Source organism: Pan paniscus, chromosome 16 (assembly GCF_029289425.2).
Source record: "Pan paniscus chromosome 16, NHGRI_mPanPan1-v2.0_pri, whole genome shotgun sequence".
NCBI lineage: Eukaryota > Metazoa > Chordata > Mammalia > Primates > Hominidae > Pan > Pan paniscus.
Window position 1 is genome coordinate 89,734,762 of NC_073265.2, and position 24,032 is coordinate 89,758,793.

Genomic DNA, 24,032 nt, shown 5'->3' on the forward strand with positions numbered 1-24,032 from the left:
GACTACAGGCATGCGCCACCATGCCTGGCTAATTTTTGTATTTTTGGTAGAGATGGGGTTTCACCATGTTGGCCAGGCTGGTCTTGAACCCCTAACCTCTGGTGATCCTCCTGCCCTGGCCCCCCAAAGTGCTGGGATTACAGGCATGAGCCACTGTGCCTGGCCGTGTAAGATGTTAACATAACAGGAAGTTGGCTGAAAGGCATATACTATTTTTTGTAAGTTTTAAGAGTTACAATTGTCTTACAACAAAAAGTTAAAAAATAACACAATTTTTAAAAAATGACAGGACAACTCTACACTAGTCCTGACCAACTCCGACACACACACACACACACACACACACACACACACACACACACACACACATATATATCCAGTAAAGACGTGTCGAATGTATGAATGGGATGAATACTTTCATCTGTAAACCAGTGCCTGGCAAACTAAGCAGTCACCAAGTCCAGACATCATAGAAGTGCTTTATCAGGGTTGTCTCTTTCCTACCCACATCAACCTTGTGAGACAGACACTTCCTGTTCCCATTTTACAGATGAGGAAATGGGTGGACCTGTTCTAACCCAGAACACAGGCTCCTTCCCACTGGTTACACTACCTCTCCATCAGTCCCCAATTTCCTCTTCCCGCTTCCCCTGCAATCATGCATTCTCGGTGTGAGTGTCCATCCTCTCATCTGCAGTGAGATGGGGCGCTCTGTGCTCAGCGACATGCCGTTCCCTCCGCCTGCAGAGTTCTCCCTGGAAACACTGCTGGGCAGCATGCCCCTGGGCTTCAGCGACACGTGATGCACTAGAACAGGGTGGAAACACACAAAGGGCAGCTGCCCAGGCCAAATCAGGGGTGGGGGTACTAAGACCTCCTCTCCCACTCCCGCCCCCGGCGGCAGTGCTTGAGTTGCAGTGGAAAGTCACAGTCCATGCAAATGGCAAGGAAAATGAAACAGCTCTCTGGTTCTAGCATTTGTCACCTCACTGGCTACGCTTACGGTTTGTCAAGAGTCATCCCCAGCATGTTTTGCTGCATAGTTCCTCGAGGGGCTGCATGATGAGCCAGCAGCAAGCATGCATCCCTGGAGCGCTGTGAAAACACGGGAAGGTTTGAGCTGCTCAGATGGCACCATTGCTCACGTACACAAGCCTTCGCCACTTTTCTTCAACTGGTGGTGTCCCTGTCAAGGACTGTGAAGGTCATGTTGCTGTTCTCTTGCCTCATCCTCTCTGGGCATCTGCTGAGGGTTTGGAGGGCGGCTCTAACTCAAAATGATACTGAATGAGATGCTTATATAAAGTCTCTCAAAAATGTGCTGCTGATAACACAAGCCAAAAGAGAGAGAAAACAAACGCTAAGAGCTGGATGAAAAAGTGACTAATCCAAATTTTCCACACATACTACTGCAGTGTGAAGTCTTCCCCAGGCCAGCATGCCAGCCCCACTCCTGGAAGGCTTCCTGAGTCCTGGGAGGGCCACTCCTTCCATGTTCCTGAGGGCTACAGAGACCGTCACCTGGCTGGGGTTGGGGGCTGCCGGGTGAGGGTGGGGCCCAGGACTTCAGCTGGCAGCAGGGACAAGAAAGACAACTCACAACTGGCATGGTGTGGAGAGCTCTCTGAAAAGGCAGTCTACTGTAAACTTTCAAACACTTCTGGAAAATTAGGACCATCTGCTGCCAAAGTCCAACGGCTCTGAGAGGCTGCAGATGCTGGGCAGGAAGCGGAGACCGAGACAGGCAAGACAGCTTTCAGCCTGGCATCCAAGTCCACGCACTACCGTGCAGCCCTGAGAGGGGCAAGGCCAGGCTCCGGGACCCCGCCAGCCACCCATTCTGGCCAGGTCCACCAGCATTAAAGGGACAGACCTCATTTAGATGAGCAGTTTCCTAACTAAGCTGAATGGAAGAATCTCCAGGGAAGCTGTACGGAAAGACAGATACCTGAAACCCATCTTCCTGAAGACTTTTAAGACAGAAAATCTGGAGTAAGACACAGAAACTTCTAACAGTCTCTGGAGGACTCTAGCAATCCACCAGGTTTAAAAATAACTGGCATCAGAGGAACAAACTTTGTTGTCCCAAGGTAGAATTTTGTCACCCCAAGCATCTCTCTAGCCATAAGATGCGCATGTAAATCTGCAGGACGTGAGAAAGGAGAAAAGCCTGGAGACTGGGATTTTGCCCAGGTAGAGGTACTGGACATGGGAAAGCAATCCCTGGGGGTTCCAGGCTCCCAGAGTACCAGGAGGGATGGTGAGGACAGCACAGGGAAAGATATGGGAAGGGACAGGCCCATGTGATCTCAGCTAAACAGTGTCTCCTCCTGTCCCTCTGGCTCCAGGCGACAAGGAGGCAGAGAACGGACACTACCTAACATTTATTGAGTGTGTGCTACATGCTAAGTGCTTTAATTCAGTTACTACTAACTCTCATGACTTCACAATGATGGATAAGTAGAGTTTATATTCCCATTGTGCAGATGAGAAGACTGAGACATAGTGAGACTAGGCAACCTGTTCAAGAACAGAGGCAGAATGGGGCCCTGGGCAGCCTGACTAGACAGCCCTTCTCAGGCACTGTGTGATCTAGAAAGTATCTCCACGCTGTACCAAAAGGCAATTAACGAGAAAAGAGAAAGGAGGGAGTATTACGTAGAAACAATTGTCTAAGACCTTCCAATGCCTATGACCAGTCTAGATCCTGTCTTCCTGAAATGATTGGCTGACAGCTTTGCGCTCAATAACATTCTTAAACAGCGGCATCACATGCACACCTCAGGTCCTTGTGAATGCTATGACATACAGGCACATATATGCTCGTGGCAACTAACAAGAAGAGTGTACATCCCTTCCAAGCACTACTGTGTGGCAGCCATGCCCGGGCTTTGGAGCCATGATGGTGGAATGCATTCCTGGGACGCAGGAGGGAAAGGGGCGGGTGGTCATTGAACAGCACCTTTCAACTGAAAGCCTCCAGGAGCAGGGTGGTGGTGACGGGGCAGAAGAACACCTCTCTCATGTCAGAAAGCGGTGGGACTTTGTGAGGCAGGGATCGCGGTCAGGACAGGACCCTAACTGCACCCCTTCTTGCTCCGTCTCTAGCAGCAATACACACTCTTCCTTGCAGCTGACAGCGCCTGCATTGGGCCTTCTCACCCTCTGCTTCACCTGGAAGAATATCTGAGCTTAAGTAGCTTGAAAGTGTTGTTAAATAGCAACTTTCTTTTGCAGTGACTTTGCTGACAGACAGGAGAAACTTGTAATCATAAAAAAGACTGATTGGGCTAATTGCATAAAGTTTATTTCCCCTTTCTAATAAATATTTACCATCCAATGTTTATAACTTTATGTTTGGACTTTCTCGAAATGCTTTATTGAATTAAAAACATCACATTACCATTGGCTAAAAGAGGAGACAGCTGTATTCGCCAATAACTTTTGCAACAAATGCCAGTTATTGATGCCAATTTTTTTTCTAGTTCATATTTCCATAGACAGCTTTGAGCCTTACAATACTAGCATTCTGCAGACAGACATTCAGTGGTGAGAGTGTGGGGGCCTCCAGAGTCCTAAGAATTAATATGGACTGTATTTTAATTTTTCTCAGTTCTCCGGTATGCAAATGTTTGAGAAACCAGCAACCTGGTTAATATTTGAAGCCTAGACTGCTCCTAAAGTAATTGCAGAAATGCTCTTCCAAGGTCATTTACCTACACCTTTGAGTAGGGAAATGATCTTTAAATTGATTGGTCTTAAAACAGCTATGAATTGCGAGTGGCAGAAGAACATACAGAGAGGACCAGTCAGAAAGAAGGTCCGCATGTCCAATTCCACCCAGCACCTGGCCATTCTGTGCTTCTGGAGGCACCTGATGGAGCCTCCTCAGGGTATGTGGTGAATGCATAATTATAAAATACATACGATAACCAAGAAAACAATTAAACTGGAAGTGTTTTCAAAATATAAAACATTCTAAATTTGTAATATAGTAATATATGCATTTGTCAACACATAACAAGATCTGGCCCTGGGTCGACTAACCACCATCATTTTGAATTGGTGAAGAGTCTAAACAGTATTTTGAGATGTCGGCCACAATTTACATGGTATAAAAATATCTGTGATTCCGTGGCTGGGCGTGGTGGCTCACGCCCGTAGTCCCAGCACTTTGGGAGGCTGAGGCGGGTGGATCACCTGAGGTCAGGAGTCTGACCAGCCTGGCCAACATGGCAAAACCCTGTCTCTACTAAAAATACAAAAATTAGCCGGGCGTGGTGGAAGGCACCTGTAATCCCAGCTTCTTGTGAGGCTGACGCAGGAGAATCGCTTGAATCTGGGAGGCGGATATCGCAGTGAGCCGAGACTGTGCCACTGCTCTCCAGCCTGGACGACAGAGCAAGACTCCATCTCAAAAAAAAAAAAAAAATCAGTGATTCCTAATCACAGTGGCAGTCACAGGTATGGCTAAGACTCCTGTGGTTTACGGCCAACATTCAGTATGGAAGAGAATACTAACTTCCATGAGAACTTGAAGAAAATGAAAAGTATAATCTCTTTCCTATCCTGGTTCACCAATTCTTTGAAATCTATCCAAGGACCCGAGGTGAGCAGTCCTGCTTTGGTACAATAACACACGCGTGTCGATGAGAAACGCCACCCCTGAGACCAGGGAGGCCTCTCCCTCCTGCCAGGGAACAGTGTGGGCTCATCTTGAGGCAGGCAAGCTATTTTCCTTCAGAAGAGGCAGCAGCAAAATGAAAACTGCCCATCACTAGTCATGATGGTATTTTTCTCAAAACATAATCTAACCAGTTTCTTTTCTTACTTCTCTATATTTCAGAAAAATAAAAAGCAAATGTTCAACTCCTCAGCACTGGTGTGGCTCACAGTTTTATTCCCTTGGCAGTGTCCAGCCTCTGTCATATTTCATCATTTTTTGTCTCATAATATACTTAAAGTTCTAGAAAATTTTAAGATAAAAGATACACAGACATACACACACATCCCCCAAAACTGCTGCCCCATTAATGCTCAGGTGCTTTTCTAAGCTGCCCTCAGGCTCTGCACACAGCAACACCAGTGAGGGGCTTACCAGTTCTTAGCAACGGTCTTTGCGGGGGCCTAGGGCTTGGGAATATGAATGGTGTTCTCAATTCCTACATATGAATGGGGTTAAGAGAACAGTCCTCCAAATTTTTAGACTTTTAATTCATTCACCCCTAAAACTCCTGACTATGAACATTTTTCTTTCGTTTTACAGCATCTAGCAAGTAGTAATATTTTTCATATTAAAGAAGGCCAACATTGGTTTGAAGAATACTGCTGAGAATTTTGCATCAAAGTTCCCTCTGCAATAACTGCAGGCACCTTAAGACATCACGACACCACTGGTGTGACTGCTGATGAGAAAACTGGACCATTAGTACTGTTTTTCTGGAGATATAGGATGGTCATGGGGCCTGCCTCACGAAGACACACATCTAAAGTGAACATGTCAAGAACCCTAATGTAATGAGAATTGTATATGTTTATTAATGGAATGGAGTATAAATGGTTAATATGTATTTATGATCCATCCTGGCATGATCTGTTTCTAATGTGCTTAATCATAGGAATAAGCAATATATGAAGACATTTTCTTTTCTTTCTTGGCATATTAGCTAAAACTCTGTTGTTATTTATTGGTTGCTTTACTTAGTTGACATTCTAATCTTTAACGCATCACATTCTGCCTTTATGTAAGATTATTCCAGGCCGGGTACAGTGGCTCACACCTGTAATCCCAGCACTTTGGGAGGCCAAGGCAGGGGGATCACTTGAGGTCAGGAGTTCGTGACCAGCCTAGCCAACACGGTGAAACCCCATCTCTACTAAAAATACAAAAATTAGCTGGGCGTGGTGGCGCATGCCTGTAATCACAGCTACTCAGGAGGCTGAGACAGGAGAATCACTTGAACCTGGGAGGTGGAGGTTGCAGTGAGCTGAGATCGAGCTACTGCACTGCAGCCTGGGCGACAAGAGCGAAACTCCATCTCCAAAAAAACAAAAATTATTCCAGCTTGTATATAGTATAAAAACTGTATAATAGTATACAGTTATGTGTTGTAGGAAGTCAGGGACCCCAAATGGAGGGACCGGCTGAAGCCATGGCAGAAGAACGTGGATTGTGAAGATTTCATGGACATTTATTAGTTCCCCAAATTAATACTTTTATAATTTCTTCTGCCTGTCTTTACTGCAATCTCTAAACATAAATTGTGAAGATTTCATGGACACTTATCACTTCCCCAATCAATACCCTTGTGATTTCCTATGCCTGTGTTTACTTTAATCTCTTAATCCTGTCAGCTGAGGAAGATGTATGTCGTCTCAGGACCCTGTGATAACTGTGTTAACTGCACAAATTGTATAGCATGTGTGTTTGAACAAATATGAAATCTGGGCACCTTGAAAAAAGAACAGGATAACAGCAATTGTTCAGGGAATAAGAGAGATAACCTTAAACTCTGACTGCCGGTGAGCCAGGCGGAACAGAGCCATATTTCTCTTCTTTCAAAAGCAAATGGGAGAAATATCGCTGAATTATTTTTCTTAGCAAGGAACATCCCTGGGAAAGAGAATATGTGCCTGGGGGTATAGGTCTACAGATGGCCCCCCTGGGCGTTGTTGTCGCTTATGGTCGAGACTGCAGAGGTGAAATAGACCCCAGTCTCCCATAGCGCGCTCCCAGGCTTATTAGGAAGAGGAAATTCCCGCCTAATAAATTTTGGTCAGACTGGTTGCTCTCAAAACTCTGTCTCCTGATAAGATGTTATCAATGACAATGGTGTCCGAAACTTCATTAGCAATTTTAATTTCACCCCGGTCCTGTGGTCCTGTGACCTTGCCCTGCCTCCACTTGCGTTGTGATATTCTATTACCTTCTGAAGCACTTGATGTCTGTGACCCACACCTATTCGCACACTCCCTCCCCTTTTGAAAATCCCTAATAAAAACTTGCTGGTTTTGTGGCTTGGGGGGCATCATGGAACCTACCGAGATGTGATGTCTCCCCCGGACGCCCAGCTTTAAAAATTTCTCTCTTTTGTACTCTGTCCCCTTATTTCTCAAACCAGCTGATGCTTAAGGAAAATAGAAAAGAACCTACGTGACTATCAGGGCAAATTCCCTGATAGTTATGCATCACTCAACAATGGGAATACGTTCTGAGAAATGCATCAGGCAGACCTTTCATTGTGTAAACATCATAGAGTGCACAAACCTAGACGGCATAACCTACTACACACCTAGGCTCTGTGGTGTAGCCTATTGCTCCTAGGCTACAAACCTGTATAGCATGGTACTGTACTACTACTACTACACCACTGCCTGCTGTAGGCAACTGTAACACAATGGTATTTTGTGTGTAACACAATGGTATTTTGTGTATCTAAACATCGAAAAGGTATAAAAATATGGTATAAAAGGTTAAAAATGGTACACCTCTATGAGGCAGTTCCATCATAATCTCACAGGACCACCATCACATATGCAGCTGATACTGACTGAAACCTCATGATGAGGCGTATGACTGTGCTTCCATTTCTCCCTTTCTGGCCTTTGTACGAATGTCATACCTTTTACTTTTATGTATGTGAAAAACCCTAAACTAATGTATTAGTTTCCTATGGCAAATCTGTATTAGTTTCCTATTGCTGCTACTACAAACTTAGTGGCTTAAAACAACACAATTCTCTTATAGTTCTGGATGTCAGAAGCCCAAAATCAGTCTCACTGAGCTAAAGCCAAGGTGTCAATAGGGCTGGTTCCTCCTGCGAGGCTGTGAGGTTTCCTTGCCTTTTCCAGCTTCTCATGGCTGTTGCATTCCTTGGCTCATAGCCCCTTCCTTGCATCACTCCGACTTCATGCTTCTATTGCTACATCTCTTATTACTCACCCTGATCTCCTGCCTCCTTCTTAGTAAGGACTCTTGAGTACACTGGGCCACCCAGATAACCCAAGAAAATCTCCCCATCTCAAGATACTTAGCCACACTGGCAAAGTCCTTTCACCATATAAAGTAACATTCACAGCTGCTGAGGATAGGACATAAAGATCTACCACAATTATATTCTTAATGTTTTTCATAAAACACAGTTGTTTAAATGATCAATGATCTTTTGAAGACTTTGAGTGTATCTGAATCTATCATATATTTGCCCACGAAATTACTACTTCCAGGGCTCTTCATTTCTTTGTGTAGATCCATATTTCCACCTAGTATCATTTTCTGCAGAAGATTTCCTTTAATATTTCTTATAATGTGGGCCTCTTGGTGATACATTTTTTTCAGTTTTCAGAAAAACTGCATTTCACATTTAATTTTGAAAGATATTTTTGCTGGGTATAGAATTGTAGGCTGACAGCCTTTTTTTTTTTTTTTTTTTTTAGTACTTTACAATGTTTCTCTGTTGTCCTTTCACTTACACTGCTTCTAATGAGAGGTGTACTGTCAGTTTTACCTTTATCTGTATATAACTTATCTGTTTTTCCTCTGGCTCCTTGAAGATTTTCTCTTTTTCACTACTTTCAAACAATTTGATTATAATGAGTATTTTTCTAGATTTCTTCATGTTTCTTGTGAATTAGGAGATGTGGATGCTGCACAGGTGGGCAGGGGAGGGAACCAGATTGTCATCTTAAAGAGGGTAGTCAGGGTAGGCCTCATTGAGAAGCTTATATTAAAAAAAAAAAAACAGAACTCAAAAAAGGTGAGGGAATTAGTCATGTGGATAACTGGGAGAAGAGTGGCAGGGAGGAGGAAATAGCCAGCATGAAGCAACTGTGTCCCTGGTGGGGTCCGAGAAGAAAAGGAAAACCAGTACAGCTGGAATAGAGTAAGTGCAGGGGAGCATAGGGCAGGATGAGGCCCAGAAGGAAGAAAGGAGGGGGCACACGCCTGCACCAGCAAGGCTGCATAGCAGGGAAGAATTGAGGGATAACAGCATATGTACGCTCTCCTGCCATACCCAACATCAACCACAACACAGTCCTACAAAAGCAGGGAAGGCGCAGACTGTTGATACAGCAGGGCCTGGAGCCCTGAAGTGTGGCACTGTCTTCACCTGGATTTGACTGATACATGTCCCAGGCCTAGGGCAGCATGCCCCAAATCCTTGGTTCTCAAAGGGTTCACAGGGAAGCATCTGGTCTTCTGCACTTTCTTCCCCAAAAGAGTGTGAGTGTGTTGGATAGAGTTCAAATAATCAGTATGTCAGCATGTTCAGTTCTTTGTCCTCCATTTTAAAGTTTAACTTCCTCGTAGTTTCCATAAACCTTTTCCACCAGTTTTAATCAGTAGTTCACATCTGTTCCCCTGGTCACCTGCTCCGTCCTGATTCATCCTGGTCACCTGCTTTGACCTGAGTCACCCCTGGTCACCTGCTCTGACCTAAGTCACCTTTAGTTCCCTGTTCCTAACTGTTTTTCCTGCCAAATTGCTCACCACACCACTCTGGCTTATACCCTTTCTCTCTTTAAAATAGCCAATCAGAATTAGCTTAGACTGTGTGGTCCAATCCTAGCCAAAAGGGGAATAACACAGCAGTAGGGGCTACCTGCGTCAGGAATAAGAACCCCTTCCTCTCCCTTGTTCAGGTGTGCTCTCGCCATTGCTCCATCCATGAGTCACACCTTCTGTCTTTTGCGGAGAAAATTCTTTGAGTGCTAGTTCTTCTTTTCGGCACTGAGGAATAAGCATTTGTTTCTAACAATCGCGACATTTTCTCCAGTGTGCACAATCACTGCTACCCCACAGTCAGATTCCTCTAAAGAAAGTGTCACTAGCCTTGCAAGCAGGACAATCACTACTGACCAGCTGAGGCTGGTGGCCATGAAGGGGGCTGTCATTCCATCACTCCCCTAAGAAATCCTTTCTGCTAGTTATTGGAGAGGAAAAAACACATTTATTTTATTGCTGGTGAAACTCTCGAGGCAAAAGCAAACAGGAAAACATATTTTGCAGTTCCTTGGGAGCCCAGGAATAAATGTTCAGCTTCAATGTAAAACGCACGTGGGAAGATCTCACTTGATATGCATTTGGATTTTGAGCTTCTAGGGAGAAAGGAGTCACAAAGCTGAGGGAATCATTGCTTGTTGCCCTCTAACTGAATTCCTCTCATGAAAATATGATTCTGAAGGAAAATAAAATACCACATCCCCTGCCTCCTCTCTTTGGGGTCTGTCTTTGAATGATAGTAGCTTTCCTTTCCTCCCTCAGTAACAGATACCCCTGGGCTCGCTTTCCAGCCCACCCCTTTCCAGCTGGGTGAGCCTGGCTTGTTTCCTAATCTCTCTTAGCTTCTATATTCTCATCTGTTAAAATGGGGTTAAAAGCCCTTGCCTTTGCGGTTGCAGTCAGGGTTGTGTGTGACAGTGCAAGGACAAAGTCCAGCCTGGGAGACTGTGAGTCCCCAGTACAAGTGCCTCCCTCCCTCTGTCCCTCCTCATCCAAGCGGGATGCAAGCGCTTGGCTCCTAGAAGGGAAAATAGCTCCAGCTCTCATGGAGCAGGCAGTCTCTGCCCAGCCTCCACCCCACTTAATCCTGCCCTGTAGGACCAGCTCAGCCTGGCCCGCCACATCTCACCGGCCCTGCTGAGGACTCCGCAGTGGGCAGAATGACCACTCTGTCCCTTGGCTCAGCTGGGCACTATCCACTTCCCCAGCCCCAGTGTCTGGGGCCCTTTTCTCTGCCTGACGTCCTCCCTGGTTATCCCATCCACACAATCTCATGCTGTCTCCACATCATCAAGGGACTCCCTGAAACCTGCTCTTTACTGGCATCTCGGTGCCATCCATGCACTGCAGGGACTGAGGGGGCAGACAGGATGCCTCTTGGCAGGCACTGTGCCTGTGCATGAGCCTTAACACTCAAGCCACACAGTGGCTGATGGTGAGTTTGGGCACCGCTGCAGGATGCTGGGGACGATCACATCCTAGGGCTCATCACATCTCCCCATGGAGGTGTCCTTCAACCCTGCTGCTGGGGGCAGGAGGCACAGGCATCCAGTGGGAGGCTGACATGGGTGACAGCTTCCCACTGGTCTCCGGAGGGGACCCTCGCAGGCGTGCTCCCCAGGGGAATGGCAGGGCAGAATCAGCACTACAGTGTGGATAAACGTCCTTTGGGGAAACAGCCAGTAGGAGACAACAGCCTGGTTTTAAGGAGCTGCCCTTTTTTGCAACCCCAAAGGTGGCAGGCAATGCTCCAACTGCAGGTTGTGTCCCAATTTCCTAAACTAACTTATACTCAGACAGGAAGCACTCAAGAGGCAGCATCTGTCTCCAGGAGTCCGGGCTAATGGGCACTGGGACCGCATTCTGGAGGCAGCCTGCATGTGCCTGTGTGCTTTGGTGCTGCTCCAGGAACCTGCCCAGCCATCCACACATCCTCCTTGGGACCAGGTGTGCTTCTGAGTGCCAGTGCTGGAATAGCCCTCCCTCAGGCTGACCACCTGCTGCCTGGCTGCTGAGTTCCGCATACCCCTGGCTGGTTCCCCTTCTTCTGTCCTCCTTCTCCACAGGATGGTGCAGGTTCTGCTCCCCTAGCCCCGTCACGGCCAGGGCCAGGTGGACCACAGGCTCCTGGCCTTCCCCTGTGGCCAGGGCCTTCCCTGTCTGCTACACAGATGGCCACAGGCATGGAGACTGCCCTGCCCTGGGTACCCACATGCCCCTCTTGGCACCCGCCACCCATAAAACCAGCCAAGTCACAGACCTTGCTGTTGGCATCATGGTGAAAAAGTGTGCAATCAGGGGTGAATGAGACTTGAGTTCAAATCCTAGCTCTACTACCTACTAACAAAGCCATTTTCAATGTTTGCTTACTTTGACTTGGTGTTGTCATCTGTAAACCAGGGACAGGATCTCGGGAGCTATGGTGAAGACTAATTGGGATCACACATGTTGGAAGCGTTAGTACCAAACACTTAGGCACTGCTCAACAAGCGGTAACTGTTTAATGGGGTTATTATCATATAATCAATTTATTACTTGTTAAATTTTCCCAATTTGATACGCTCAAATGTTTAATAGTTTTAACCCTCTTGTTGATCCATGCAGTGTTTGAAGTCAGGCGACAGTGTCCTGCGTCTCTAGTGTCCTCAGGTTTCCATATTAAAATGTTAGGCTACCGGAGTCAGTAGTAACCCTGAAGGATTCCCCTGCAAAAGTGCCCGTGTGGGGGACTGTGTGTAGATGTGTGCCTGCAATTGCATGTGTAGGTGTGTATGTGTGTATGGCTATATGGGGTGCACATGTGCAAATGCCTGTGAGAGTGTGTTTATGCATGTCTCTGTATGCGAACGTGTGTGTGCATATACATGTATACGTGTGCTTGTGTGTGTATGTGCCTGTGCTGAGTGTGAACGCCCATGTCCTCCAGCAGAAGCCAGACCTGCTGTGGGAGGGCTGGATCCATGCTCTGTCCCGAGCCAGCCCTCCCACGGCTGCTTACCTCCATGTTTCTGCAGAAGGTGGCATTCGTGCCAAACAGGATCTGGCACTGCTCGTTGGCACTGTAGTGCATGCCCGGCAGCTTGTGCGGGAGGCGTACTGTGTGCTGGCTTCTGGGGTCCGTGACTAGCAAGCAGGTGCTGACTTTTGACCTGAAACAGCCGAGAGGCAAGTTGACTTGCAAATGTACTGCCTAGGTTTTTTTGTTTTGTTTTTCTTTTTTTTTTTTTTTTTTTTTGAGTTTTCAGTCACTGAGAAGAAGGCACCTCCACGTTCCTTATGGAAAAAAGACGCAAGCACTGGACACACAGACTGTGCTTTTTTGCTGTGCATTCCTCTTTTTCTACATGGCCAAATGTGAATCTTCGCTCTGAAGGCAGTAAGAACCTGGAGACTTGGGAGGGGCGTAGGAATGACATCCACAAGGCTGATGGACTTTTACTGGGGAGTTTGAAAGCTTTCTTTGATGAAAATGATTTTGGAATAGATTATCGTATTTTCTTAGACTATGGCTCTGAGCAAAAACTATCATGAATAAAGAACAAGTTAGACTTGTTTTACTTTAAATAAAATTAAAGTGCTTATTTCCAACTCGTCAGGTTCTTTTCGAGTGCTTGTGGGACCTTGGTGTCTCACTTGACCACGCTATCCCTGAAAGCCACTGGCAACACCCGCCGAGGACTTCAGGATTTCAACTGGGGTGGGAGCATTCATTTACAATGAGAGGTGCGTCTCTAAAAGAGTGAACTGGGGGCCGGGTTCGGGGGCTCACACCAGTAATCCCAGCACTTTGGGAGGCTGAGGTGGGTGGATCACTTGAGGTCAGGAGTTCAAGACCAGTCTGGCCAACATGGGGAAACTCCTGTCTCTACTAAAAACACACAAATTAGCCAGGCATGGTTGTAGTCCCACCTGTAGTCCCAGCTACTTGGAAGGCTGAAGCAGGAGAATTACTTGAACTCAGGAGGCTGAGGTTGCAGTGAGCCAAGATAGCACCACTGCACTCCAGCCTGGGTGAGAGAGTGAGACTCTGACTCATAAATAAATAAATGAATAAGTGAACTGGGGATTGCGAGGCTCTGGCTCTAAAGGAGGTTACTAACTACAATGCTTTTATTTCTCAATTTCTAAAGGCAGATGGTTTAAGGCAGAAAACCCAGTCACTTGCCAAGATTCTTAAGGAAAGAGTTGCATGAACACAAGACACAGACTGATCCTGGTTTACATCTGGGCTCACACACACTACTTGTCACCAGTGCTATGTACATGAGCAAATAAAAACACCTGATCTTGGCCGGGCGCGGTAGCTCACACCTGTAATCCCAGCACTTTGGGAGGCCGAGGCAGGCAGATCACCTCGGATCAGGAGTTCGAGGCCAGCCTGGCCAACATGGCGAAACCCCATCTCTACTAAAAATACAAAAATTATCCGGGTGTGGTGGCATGTGCCGGTAATCCCAGCTACTGGGGAGGCTGAGGCAGGAGAATTGCTTGAACCTGGGAGATAGAGGTTGTAGTGAGCCAAGATCGCACCACTGCACTCCAGCCTGGGAGACAGAGTGAGACTCCATCTCAAGAAACAAACAAACAAACCCAACCCATCTTGTAGCCATGACCCTTCTGGGTGAAGTGAAATAACATCAAGGGGCTTACAGCATTTCCTAAGATCTGTGGTATCAAATACTCAGTGGGAAGTAGACTACATTAAAAGTAATGAGTGCATTGTTAAGCTGGTTTACCACTGAACAATTTCCCCAAGAACAAGGAACGTCATGAAAAAAGACCCAGGATGGCACCTTTGCCACTACATCCTGAATTCATCGGGTACTTGAATGTGCTACTGGACTGAGAAGCTCCATCTGCAGGTGAGAGTCGCCGACTCACTGCTGTCTCCCAGGGTGCATGAATTCATACGGCTAAGTAGCTCAGTGACCAGGGTCTGCACAGTCACTCTGTAAACCCAACCCCGAGGTCTTGACACTAAGGGACCCGCATCGTCCACAGCTACAGACTGTGACAAAGGTCTGAAATCAGATGGCCGATTCTTCCACAGAAATCTGAGAATGGAAGGGTGCAGACACCTTCTGGGAAGAAACTAGCAGTGAGATAAACACAGACCTCCCCTCCCCAGAGGTGAGGAAGGTGAGCAAACCCACCCCTCATCCCCCAGCAAATTCACTCCCTCTCTAGGCAAGCGGCCTTCATCTCCACACCAGGAAATGCTGCATTCTGCAGCGGCCCAGGGGCGCCCCAAGGTGACCACACAGTCACAACACTGCAGAGGAATGAAATGGGTTTCTTTTCAAGACAGGGTGACTATGTTGACATTTGAATCGATCAGCAATTACGTAATGATCACCCACTGTGCGCCCATCACTGGAGCAGATGCGCATGTGGGAGATGTCCTTGCCATTATAGGACACTGTGCTGACCGCCTCTTGAGACTAGATGCAAATCCCAAAAGAGAGTCATTTCTCCACTTCACACTTGCTGAGACTCCAATACTTTTGTCTTTTCGAAGTACTTTTGATTGCATTCATCCTATAGAATAATTCCAGGACTTACTTGAGGAAGTTTTCAAGGTCATCTCGGCTGCAGGAGGACCAAGAGAGGTCACTTGGGTTCCGGCCTTTCACCCACTCTCCTGACATGATGTGGGACCTGCCAGCGCAAGATGAGTGGTCATCGTCGTGGTTCATGCCCAAGCTGTCCAAGAAGGAGGAGAGAGGGATGCTTACGCTACAGGCTTCTCATTTCCAGTTCCTGGTGCTAGCGGACCATGCTAAGGTAAATCAAGTCTTAAAAACAAAAACTGACGTAACGTGAAAGTGGTTCTCACACAGCAGACCCACAGTCATGTGTTTTCACAGAAATAGAGGGTGAGGATTTGCTTATTTAGTGAATGAAGAGAAATTGAGCAAATGACAGACACTAATAGCATTCACTAAATAACAATAAATCAACAAAGTATATTAACTCTGATAATTAATTGTGACATGATAATTCTTAAACTTTAAGCTCCTGATGGCTAGACTTGTTTTCTTAAATATTCCAATGTTCAAGGTTTTGGTGTTTCTGTTCCTTAGAGATAATCACTGTGCTAAAGGGAATCACTGGGTACCATCCTAGACATTGACTTATAGAATGATCTGAATCTAAGCCTTCCAACTCATTACAGAGTATGGCTTTTCTATCTTTCACATCTAACAAGATCACACCTGTCATCTTCCCTATTCAGCTATACCTGAGAGATACCAGGATGCCTGTCTAGGCCTGGAGGGCTCATCACACTGTGAGCTGAACAGTGATCTTAGCTTATACACGTGCCCTCACTGGGGTGAGCCAAGACTTGCAGCACGCAAGATCCAGTGGCCCACAGTTTGCTGACCCAGAGTTCTTATGCCCCAATGTGTATAAGGATGACCATCTTTCAACAATCTCAGTGGAACAACGACAACAAAAAAGAACATGTACTTTCATTCATTCAAAAATATTAGACACTTTCCAAGTGCCAGGTAACGGACCACAAGGAAAAGACCTCAAATCACTGCCAGCTTGGGAGAAGAGATGAACACTGACACAGATAATGATAAAAGAGGTTTCTAAACTCTGCTCTAGAGCCACGTTTTCCTAGTTTGCTCATAGATATTTGGCCATCTTCCATCAACTCCCCTGCTTGTTGCCTAATGGTGGTGTCTCCCCAACAGAAACCCATCCTGTCTTCTCTGCATGCCTGCAGGCCACCCCCACACCCTTTTGCCTACAGAGATGCTCCCTTGGCCAACTCCCACGTGGAGTTGGATCAGCTGAAGTCACCCATGTCCTTTGGAGGATCTGCTGCCTGGCGCTCATGTGTTCTGGAACTTTGGGCTAGCGGGGCCCTCTCTGATCACCCACATGTGACTTCCCCCATCAGTGGAGTGGGGGCATCCTTACCAATCTTCCATTGTATTTATTCTTAAACCTACTGATGTCAGTGACACTTGTTATTTCAATTCATACATGTGGCTACATGATGGGTTAACCAACGAAATATGGGGACAAACACCAAGTTGTTGTTCTCATGAAAACAGATTTAGCCAGTAGCTAAGATAGACTGCTGTCCAACTGGGTGTGGGCAAGACAACTGTGAAAGATGAGGAATAAATCATAAAAATCTGCTCCAAGGCTGCTTCACAAGTCTTTTACAATCCTTTTTATGTGTATACAAACACACACACACACACATATGCATATATAAAAGAAACTAGATTCAAACTCTTATTATAGGCATGCTTTGTGTGAGGAAACTGTATTAGTCCATTTTCACACTGCTATAAAGTGTTTCACACTTGAAACTGGGCAATTTTTAAAGGAAAGAGGTTTAACTGACTCACAGTTCTGCCAGGGAGACCTCAGGAAACTTACAATCATGGCAGAAGGTGAAGGGGAAGCAAAGACCTACTTCAAATGGTGGCAGGGGAGAGAAGCACAAGCAAGGAAAATGCCAGATGCTTACAAACCCATCAGATCTCGTGAGAACTCTCTCACTGTCACAAGAACAGGACAGAGGAAACCACCCTAATGATCCAATCACCTCCCAGCGGGTCCCTCCCTCAACACATTGGATTACAATTCAAAATGAGATTTGGGTGGGGACACAGCCAAACCATATCAGAAGGTGACATGGAAGTCCAATTGGCAGACACCCGTCCTCAAAGAAGAGGCTTTCCCTCTCCATTACAAAATTGTTGAAAAAAACTAATGTTTTTATAGCTTAAGTTAAAACAAAATGACTAAGGCACTTACATATAATGTCTTGATATTTCTCCACTTGAATCAATTTTTTGCTTAATTGCTCAAGTGACCAACTAGAGTCATTTCTGAAAAGGGAGTGTCTGCACCGCCACCTAGGTATAGATGGCCATATTTTCGCGTGGTCTGGACTGCTATCAACCTCAGACCCTCCTGACTGGAGGCCCACAGGCTCTTCCAACTCACCCTATTTTCTCAGGGCAGCAGAAACTGGTGCAAAGCGAGCATTTGGTAAAAATATTTATTGAACGAATTATCTGTTCAATAGCAAAGAAAGTGCCAAAAAAATACCGGACAACTCATATCCATGACAAGTGTGTTGATCTGGCATGGTGGCAGACTGCTTGGCAGAATGGCAAAAGCCACCTCTCGTTAGATTCAGTCTCGTCCTCATGCCTCAGTGTCAGGTATCCATCCAATTAGGGTTAAAGGAAGACTGAAGAAATTATCAGACAAATATGGCCAGTGAGAACACTTTAGCTATATTCTTTTTTTTTTTTTTTTTTTTTTTTGAGATGGAGTCTTGCTCAGTCACCCAGGCTGGAGTGCAGTGGCAGAATCTCGGATCACTGCAACCTCTGCCTCCCGCGTTCAAGCTATTCTCCTGCCTCAGCCTCCCGAATAGCTGGGACTAGAGGCACGCGCCACCACGCCCAGCTAATTTTTGTATTTTTAGTAGAGACAGGGTTTCACCATGTTGGCCAGGATGGTCTCAACCTCTTGACCTTGTGATCCGCCCGCCTCGGCCTCCCAAAGTGCTGGGATTACAGGCGTCAGCCACTGCTTAATGGTCACTTTGCTGAATAAAGTGAGTTCTATTTTTTCAATGCAATTACTCAGCTTTTTACTTTACTTTTGGGTGAGCAACAGAAAATGTTTACTTATATACAAGTGCATGAGAAAGCAATCTCCATTCAGCTTTAAAAAAATCCTGTTACAAATAAAAAAGATTTTAAAAATATATTCATCCTTGGCACCAAAAAAATTCTTTTTACTTTCACTCTCAGTATGAATTCTTTTTTTGAAGTTCATTTTCTTTAACTGTATTTCATAGTGGTAAAAGCACTTCACATGAGAGCTGCCCTCTGAAGTTTTTAAGCTTACAATACAGTATTGTGGACTACAATTGCAATGCTGTTCAGCAGCTCTCCTGAGCTCTACTGAAACTCGATGCTTACTGATGAGCAGCTCCCCCTTCCTCCTCCCTCCAGCCCCTGGCAATACAAGCCCACTCTTTGATTCTATGAATTTGACTATTTTAGATGCCTTATGTAAGTGGAATCCTGCAGTATTTTTCCTTCTGCAACTAGCTTATTTCATTTAGCATAAAGTAACGGATTAAGTTTTAAAATATATATGAAGCTCCTACAACTCAATAGCAAAAAAACTAACAACCCAGTTAAAAATGGGCTAAAGACTTGAGAAGACGTTTCTCTAAAGAAGACATACAAATGGCCAGCAGGCACATGAAAAGATGCCCAACGTCACTAATCATCAGAGAAACACAAATCAAAACCCTGATGAGATACCACCTTACACCTCTCATGATGTTTACTACGAAAATACAAAACATGACAAATGTCTGTGAGAATGCAGAGAAATTAAAACCCCTGCATGGCGTTGGTAAGAATGCAAAATGGGATAGATGCTATGAAAAAAACAGTATGGAGGTTCCTCAAAAAATTAAAAATAAAACTACTGCATGATCCAACAATTCTATTTCAAAATATTTATGCAAAAGAATTGAAACCAGAATCTCCAAGAGACATCACTCCCACGTTCAGTTATAGCATTATTCACAATAGCCAAGATATGAACCCAACCTAAACAGCCACTGATAGATGGATCAATAAAATGTAGTCTATACATACAATGAAATATTATTTAGTCTTAAAAAAGGAAATTCTGCGATATGCAACAACATGGGTGAACCTTAAGGACTTTATGTTAGGTGAAACCAGCTTTTTATTTTCTTCTACCTGGTAGCTTTTTCTTTCTCTATTTCATGTTAACTGTTGAAGGAACTGACTGGTTTTTCAAGTATGCTTAGCAAAGGACATTAAAAGTCAACTATCTTAAATTTGACTTAGGGTTTGATTTTCTTTCTTTAAATAAAACTGGTGAGAGAGTTTTTAAATGAGCAGGTCTTCTGAAAGTTCTGATGGATTTCAATGAACTCTGCCAAATGTACAGAGGTTATAGAAATAAAATGTCTCAGTGGCTCCAGCTGCCACCTCATGGTGTAACCACTGCATGTGGACCAGGTCAAATTGCTATCTCCAGCCTTGGCAGGCATGTTCCTAATCAGCATTAACAATGTCTCTTCATAAGGGTCACAACTCACAGACCCTGGAGTCCTAGTCTGAGTCACAGACTAGAGTCTCTACTTGGAACATGATCTTGCACTTGGAAGCAACGAGGTAAATGCAAGGCCTTCATTGTATCAATGATGTGAAACATTCAGGAATGTAAGCCTAAGAGAAAGGAACGTTTTGCCTCTTTAAGAACATGCATAGTTTCAGGAAGCCACAGGGTCTGGAACCATGAGCTGGGTTCCGGCGAAAATCATCTGGGAACTTACACAGAGGTTGCACTTGCCTGGGTCACTGCCCCTCAAATACCCCACTCAGAAAACCCGTTTCTCCTGGAACGGCCCCCAAGTAAAGAGGGTCTCATCAGCTGCAGTGTCAAACGTTACAAAATTTGCACATTCACCAAATGGATACAGCATTATCTTACTCTGAGAAATATTCAAGTCCCTGAAGAAAACAACTCTCCCTGTAGGCATTCTCTAAAACCTCTTTCCCTACCTTGGCCAGGATCAGAGGCATCTCCCACCTCAGGTAATGAGAACTTTTCAAACCTGGGGCACAAGTCGATGGAGGATCAACACATGAATTAAGTATTCTAACTGTGCACTTGGACAAGCTGCTCCCATTCTCCCTGGCTGGGATCTCCTGGGCAGCTACCAGAAGGGTTTTTCAAACATGGATGTTGCTTGGAAAACTGCAATGGGAGGAGACTCAAGCCCTGGGAGGATGGTCTCATCATTTATGGAAGAAAATTTCATGAGCTTTCTCAGTGGACAACTTGGTTATCAAATGAAAGGGGCTCCTTCTTCCCACAGGGCCTCTTCTCCTGGCCAGAGAACCTGGTGATTCAGGAGACACACAGGATGGTTACAAAAGCGCTCGGAAAAGACGGCTGTGCTGTTGGCAACTCTATATTCCTCACAGGGATGTGGCCGACCGAAGCACACCACGTCCAGTGAGCGTTTCACTCTGCCGGCCGAGAGGACTTCCCCAAGGAATGTTCCAGTCAGCAAAATCAGCCGAGTGGGATTCTTGGGTTTCTGGAGCTTGTCTCTAATATAGATCACGCTTGATCTCCTTTAAAATGTTTACATGCCAAGCGGCTCATCACTTTACAGTTCGATTAACCAGCATTGGGCCGGGAGGAGCCTTGATACTTGAGGCTGACATCAACTACTGTCTAGGCTATTTTTAGTTTAAATTAAAGATTACTTTGACTGAGAAACTCATGTTATTTTAAGTTTATGTCCCAGGGCATTTATTATTTCTGGCAACATTATATTTAACGAAAACGTGTGGCGTTAAGTATGCCCAGTCATTTTAACTTTCAGTGACTGAGGGGCTGAGGGCACAGATGGGCCTTGTGTCTCACGTGGCCCAGCTTTATCAGACACAGTCATAACTTCATGGCCTTGAGTTGATTTTCTCTTAAAATAACATGCTGCTCTGTATTTGTTTTGGGAGACACAAAGCACACCGTGCGGCAAGTTCTGAGAGGATTCCCACAGCGCTCGACCCCTCCTGGCTTCTGAATCTCACAGGACATGAGCAGGTGTTCTAGACGGAACCTCTGCCACTCCGGAAGCTTCAGCTTTACCTGGCTCTGAGCCTACCTGTCTCTCAGAAGCTTTGGGATTTTGATGTCAGGTGTAGGCGTCAGGTCCGGCCTCACCTCAAAATAGTCTTGGCTGAGTCTGTGGAATGAATCCCCGGAGTGGGATGAAGAGCTTGGGCTCCCGTGAACACAGCGTCTCCATGGAAGGCTGACTCCAGCCCTACTTCCATAGCCCTGTGGGGACACTGCCTGGCAATTCCTATTCAATAGATGCTTATTGACTTTGCAGTAACTGGAATGGCCCCCCATGGCAGTTTCTAAGAAATAGTGGGCAGATGTGTATTTATTATTGCTAATCAACATAACAATAATTAACAGGCCAGCTCTGCACTAGAGGGGAAATTCTCCAGTCAGTACCTCTTGCCAAGGACCAGATTGTGCCCCCAGTCTTGAGCTACTCAGAAACGCTACCTACAAGATTAAATGCCACTAGGGGATAACAGGCTGCACTCATTTACAGGTAGAAGAACAGGGTCAATTCCCATGATCATCAATAACCCCATTTACGGAGAACAAAACAAATAGGCAGCAATAGCATGAAAAGCCTCTCACTGCGGAGAAGGTACTTGTTTGTGTTTTGTAAAGAAAAATGAGCCCACCAGCTTTCAGGGATTCAGCAATAAGGCAAACCCCAGAGTAGACTGGGGGTCGTCATAGATTTAGCTGTACTTCAAATGCACATAGTACCATGTCAGTAAGAATCATCCTAAAACAGTACAAACTTTGGAATCACCAATGGATAAATAATGACCAATATAGTGTTGGTGTTCAGTGTATTTTTCTAGAATAGACAACATCACAGCAGGTAAATATGGATAACACCCATACAATATACACAGCCTCTCTAAGCTAACCAGAGTACTGAAGTGACAAGCAAGTACTCAATTCTTGAATCTATATACATGGGATTTTGACATAAGGTGCATGAGTCAGGTACAGCCTTCACTCAAAGTAGCCTTGCCTGGGTTTGTGTAGACATATATACGTACATGTAAGTGTAGGTATATACCTGTTCTATATACGTATATATAACTACGTAGTTATATATACGTATATATATATAACTACGTAGTTATATATACGTATATATATATAACTACGTAGTTATATATACGTGTATATATATAACTACGTAGTTATATATACGTATATATATATAACTACGTAGTTATATATACGTATATATATAGCTATGTAGTTATATATACGTATATATATATAGCTATGTAGTTATATATACGTATATATATAGCTATGTAGTTATATATACGTATATATATATAGCTATGTAGTTATATATACGTATATATATATAGCTATGTAGTTATATATATGTATATATATATAACTACGTAGTTACATATATGTGTATATATACTTCCTAGGAGGTACCATATTCAACTGTGTCTGTCTACATCCTTCATACCCAGATTTTCTGCCACTGTTGGAAACAGCAGCCATTTCTTACAGCATCAGATAGAATTTAAACATATATATATATGTGTACATATATACATATATAGTTATATATGTATATATAACTATATATACACATAACTATATATGTATACATATAACTATATATGTATATATACACACATATATAGTTATATATGTATATATACACATATATAATTATATGTATACATACATATATGTTATATATACACATATATATACACATATATATTTATATGTGTATATATATGTGTATATATATAACTATATAGTTCTATATAGTTCTCTATAGGTATATAGGACAGGTATATACCTACACTTACAGGTACGTACATATATACACACATACATCTCCATACATTTACAATATTCACATCAAGTGGGCTTTTAACTTTTACCAAAAATTCAACTTATTGAGACAGATAAAGAGAGACAGAGAGAATGAAGCACGGGAGATTCTGTCCCCTATTCCAGTCAGCAAGCCTGTTTGCTTGTGCACACTGACACCCTGAGAGGGTGTGAGATAAAGCCATGTATCCATCCTTCTCTTGGGGTTTCTTGCTGCAAGCACCACCCCATGCTGAGGGTGACTCTGGTGCTTCATGATCCACATTTTTTTTTTATACAACACGGGCAGAAGGTGTGGAGTCTTAGTATTTGAAATCTAAATTTTATAATTTTAATTAATAGACAGGGTCTCACTCTATCACCCAAGCTGGAGTGCAGTGGCATGATCACAGTTCACTGCAGCCTCAAACTCCTGGCCTCAAGTGATCCTCCTGTCTCAGCTTCCCAAGTAGCTGGGATTACAGGTGCATGCCACCACGCTTGGCTAGTGAAGTTTAAATTCTATCTGATGCTCTAAGAAATGGCTGCTGTTTCCAACAGTGGCAGGAAATCTGGGTATGAAGGATGTAGACAGACACAGTTGAATATGGTACCTCCTAGGAAGTTTTCAAAGATCATTTGGACCACACTATTTTCACCTTTCACCCTTACTTTAGACTCTCGCTCTGTCAAGGTGCAGTGCACTGGGCCACTACCACTTTGTCTGAGCATTTCACTTATTTTACCAGTGTGTCTTCACAGCCTCCAGATGAAACAGGGATAGAAGCAGCCATCATCTCCCCCATTCTTGCTGAGCACCTTTGAAGGCTGTAAGAGTAGAGTGATTCGCTCAAGTCATGCAGAAGAGCAGAATCTGCACTCCTAGCTGGCCTTCTTTCTCTGAAACCATCTTTCCCAGACAAGTTAACAGTATCAGGCACCAGGCGCTAGCTGCTTAGTCTCCCGTATTCAGCACACCCTCCTCCACCCCTGCACTCCAGGGACACGTGCATACACAGTGGCCAGC

The 24,032-nt window shown here is 44.7% G+C and overlaps 1 protein-coding gene across 2 annotated transcripts in view; it reads right to left on the reverse strand.

Annotated features, from left to right (window-relative positions):
• The window catches only part of ADAMTS17 (ADAM metallopeptidase with thrombospondin type 1 motif 17), a 376,073-nt gene that overhangs the window by 168,952 nt on the left and 183,089 nt on the right, over positions 1-24,032 (reverse strand). For both annotated transcript variants that reach the window (XM_034939509.3, XM_034939508.3), the window contains exons 9-10: positions 15,065-15,205; positions 12,501-12,651 (exon numbers count right to left, since the gene is read on the reverse strand). In XM_034939509.3, coding sequence (XP_034795400.1) covers positions 12,501-12,651; positions 15,065-15,205 — 292 coding nt within the window. The remainder of the gene's footprint in view (positions 1-12,500; positions 12,652-15,064; positions 15,206-24,032) is intronic.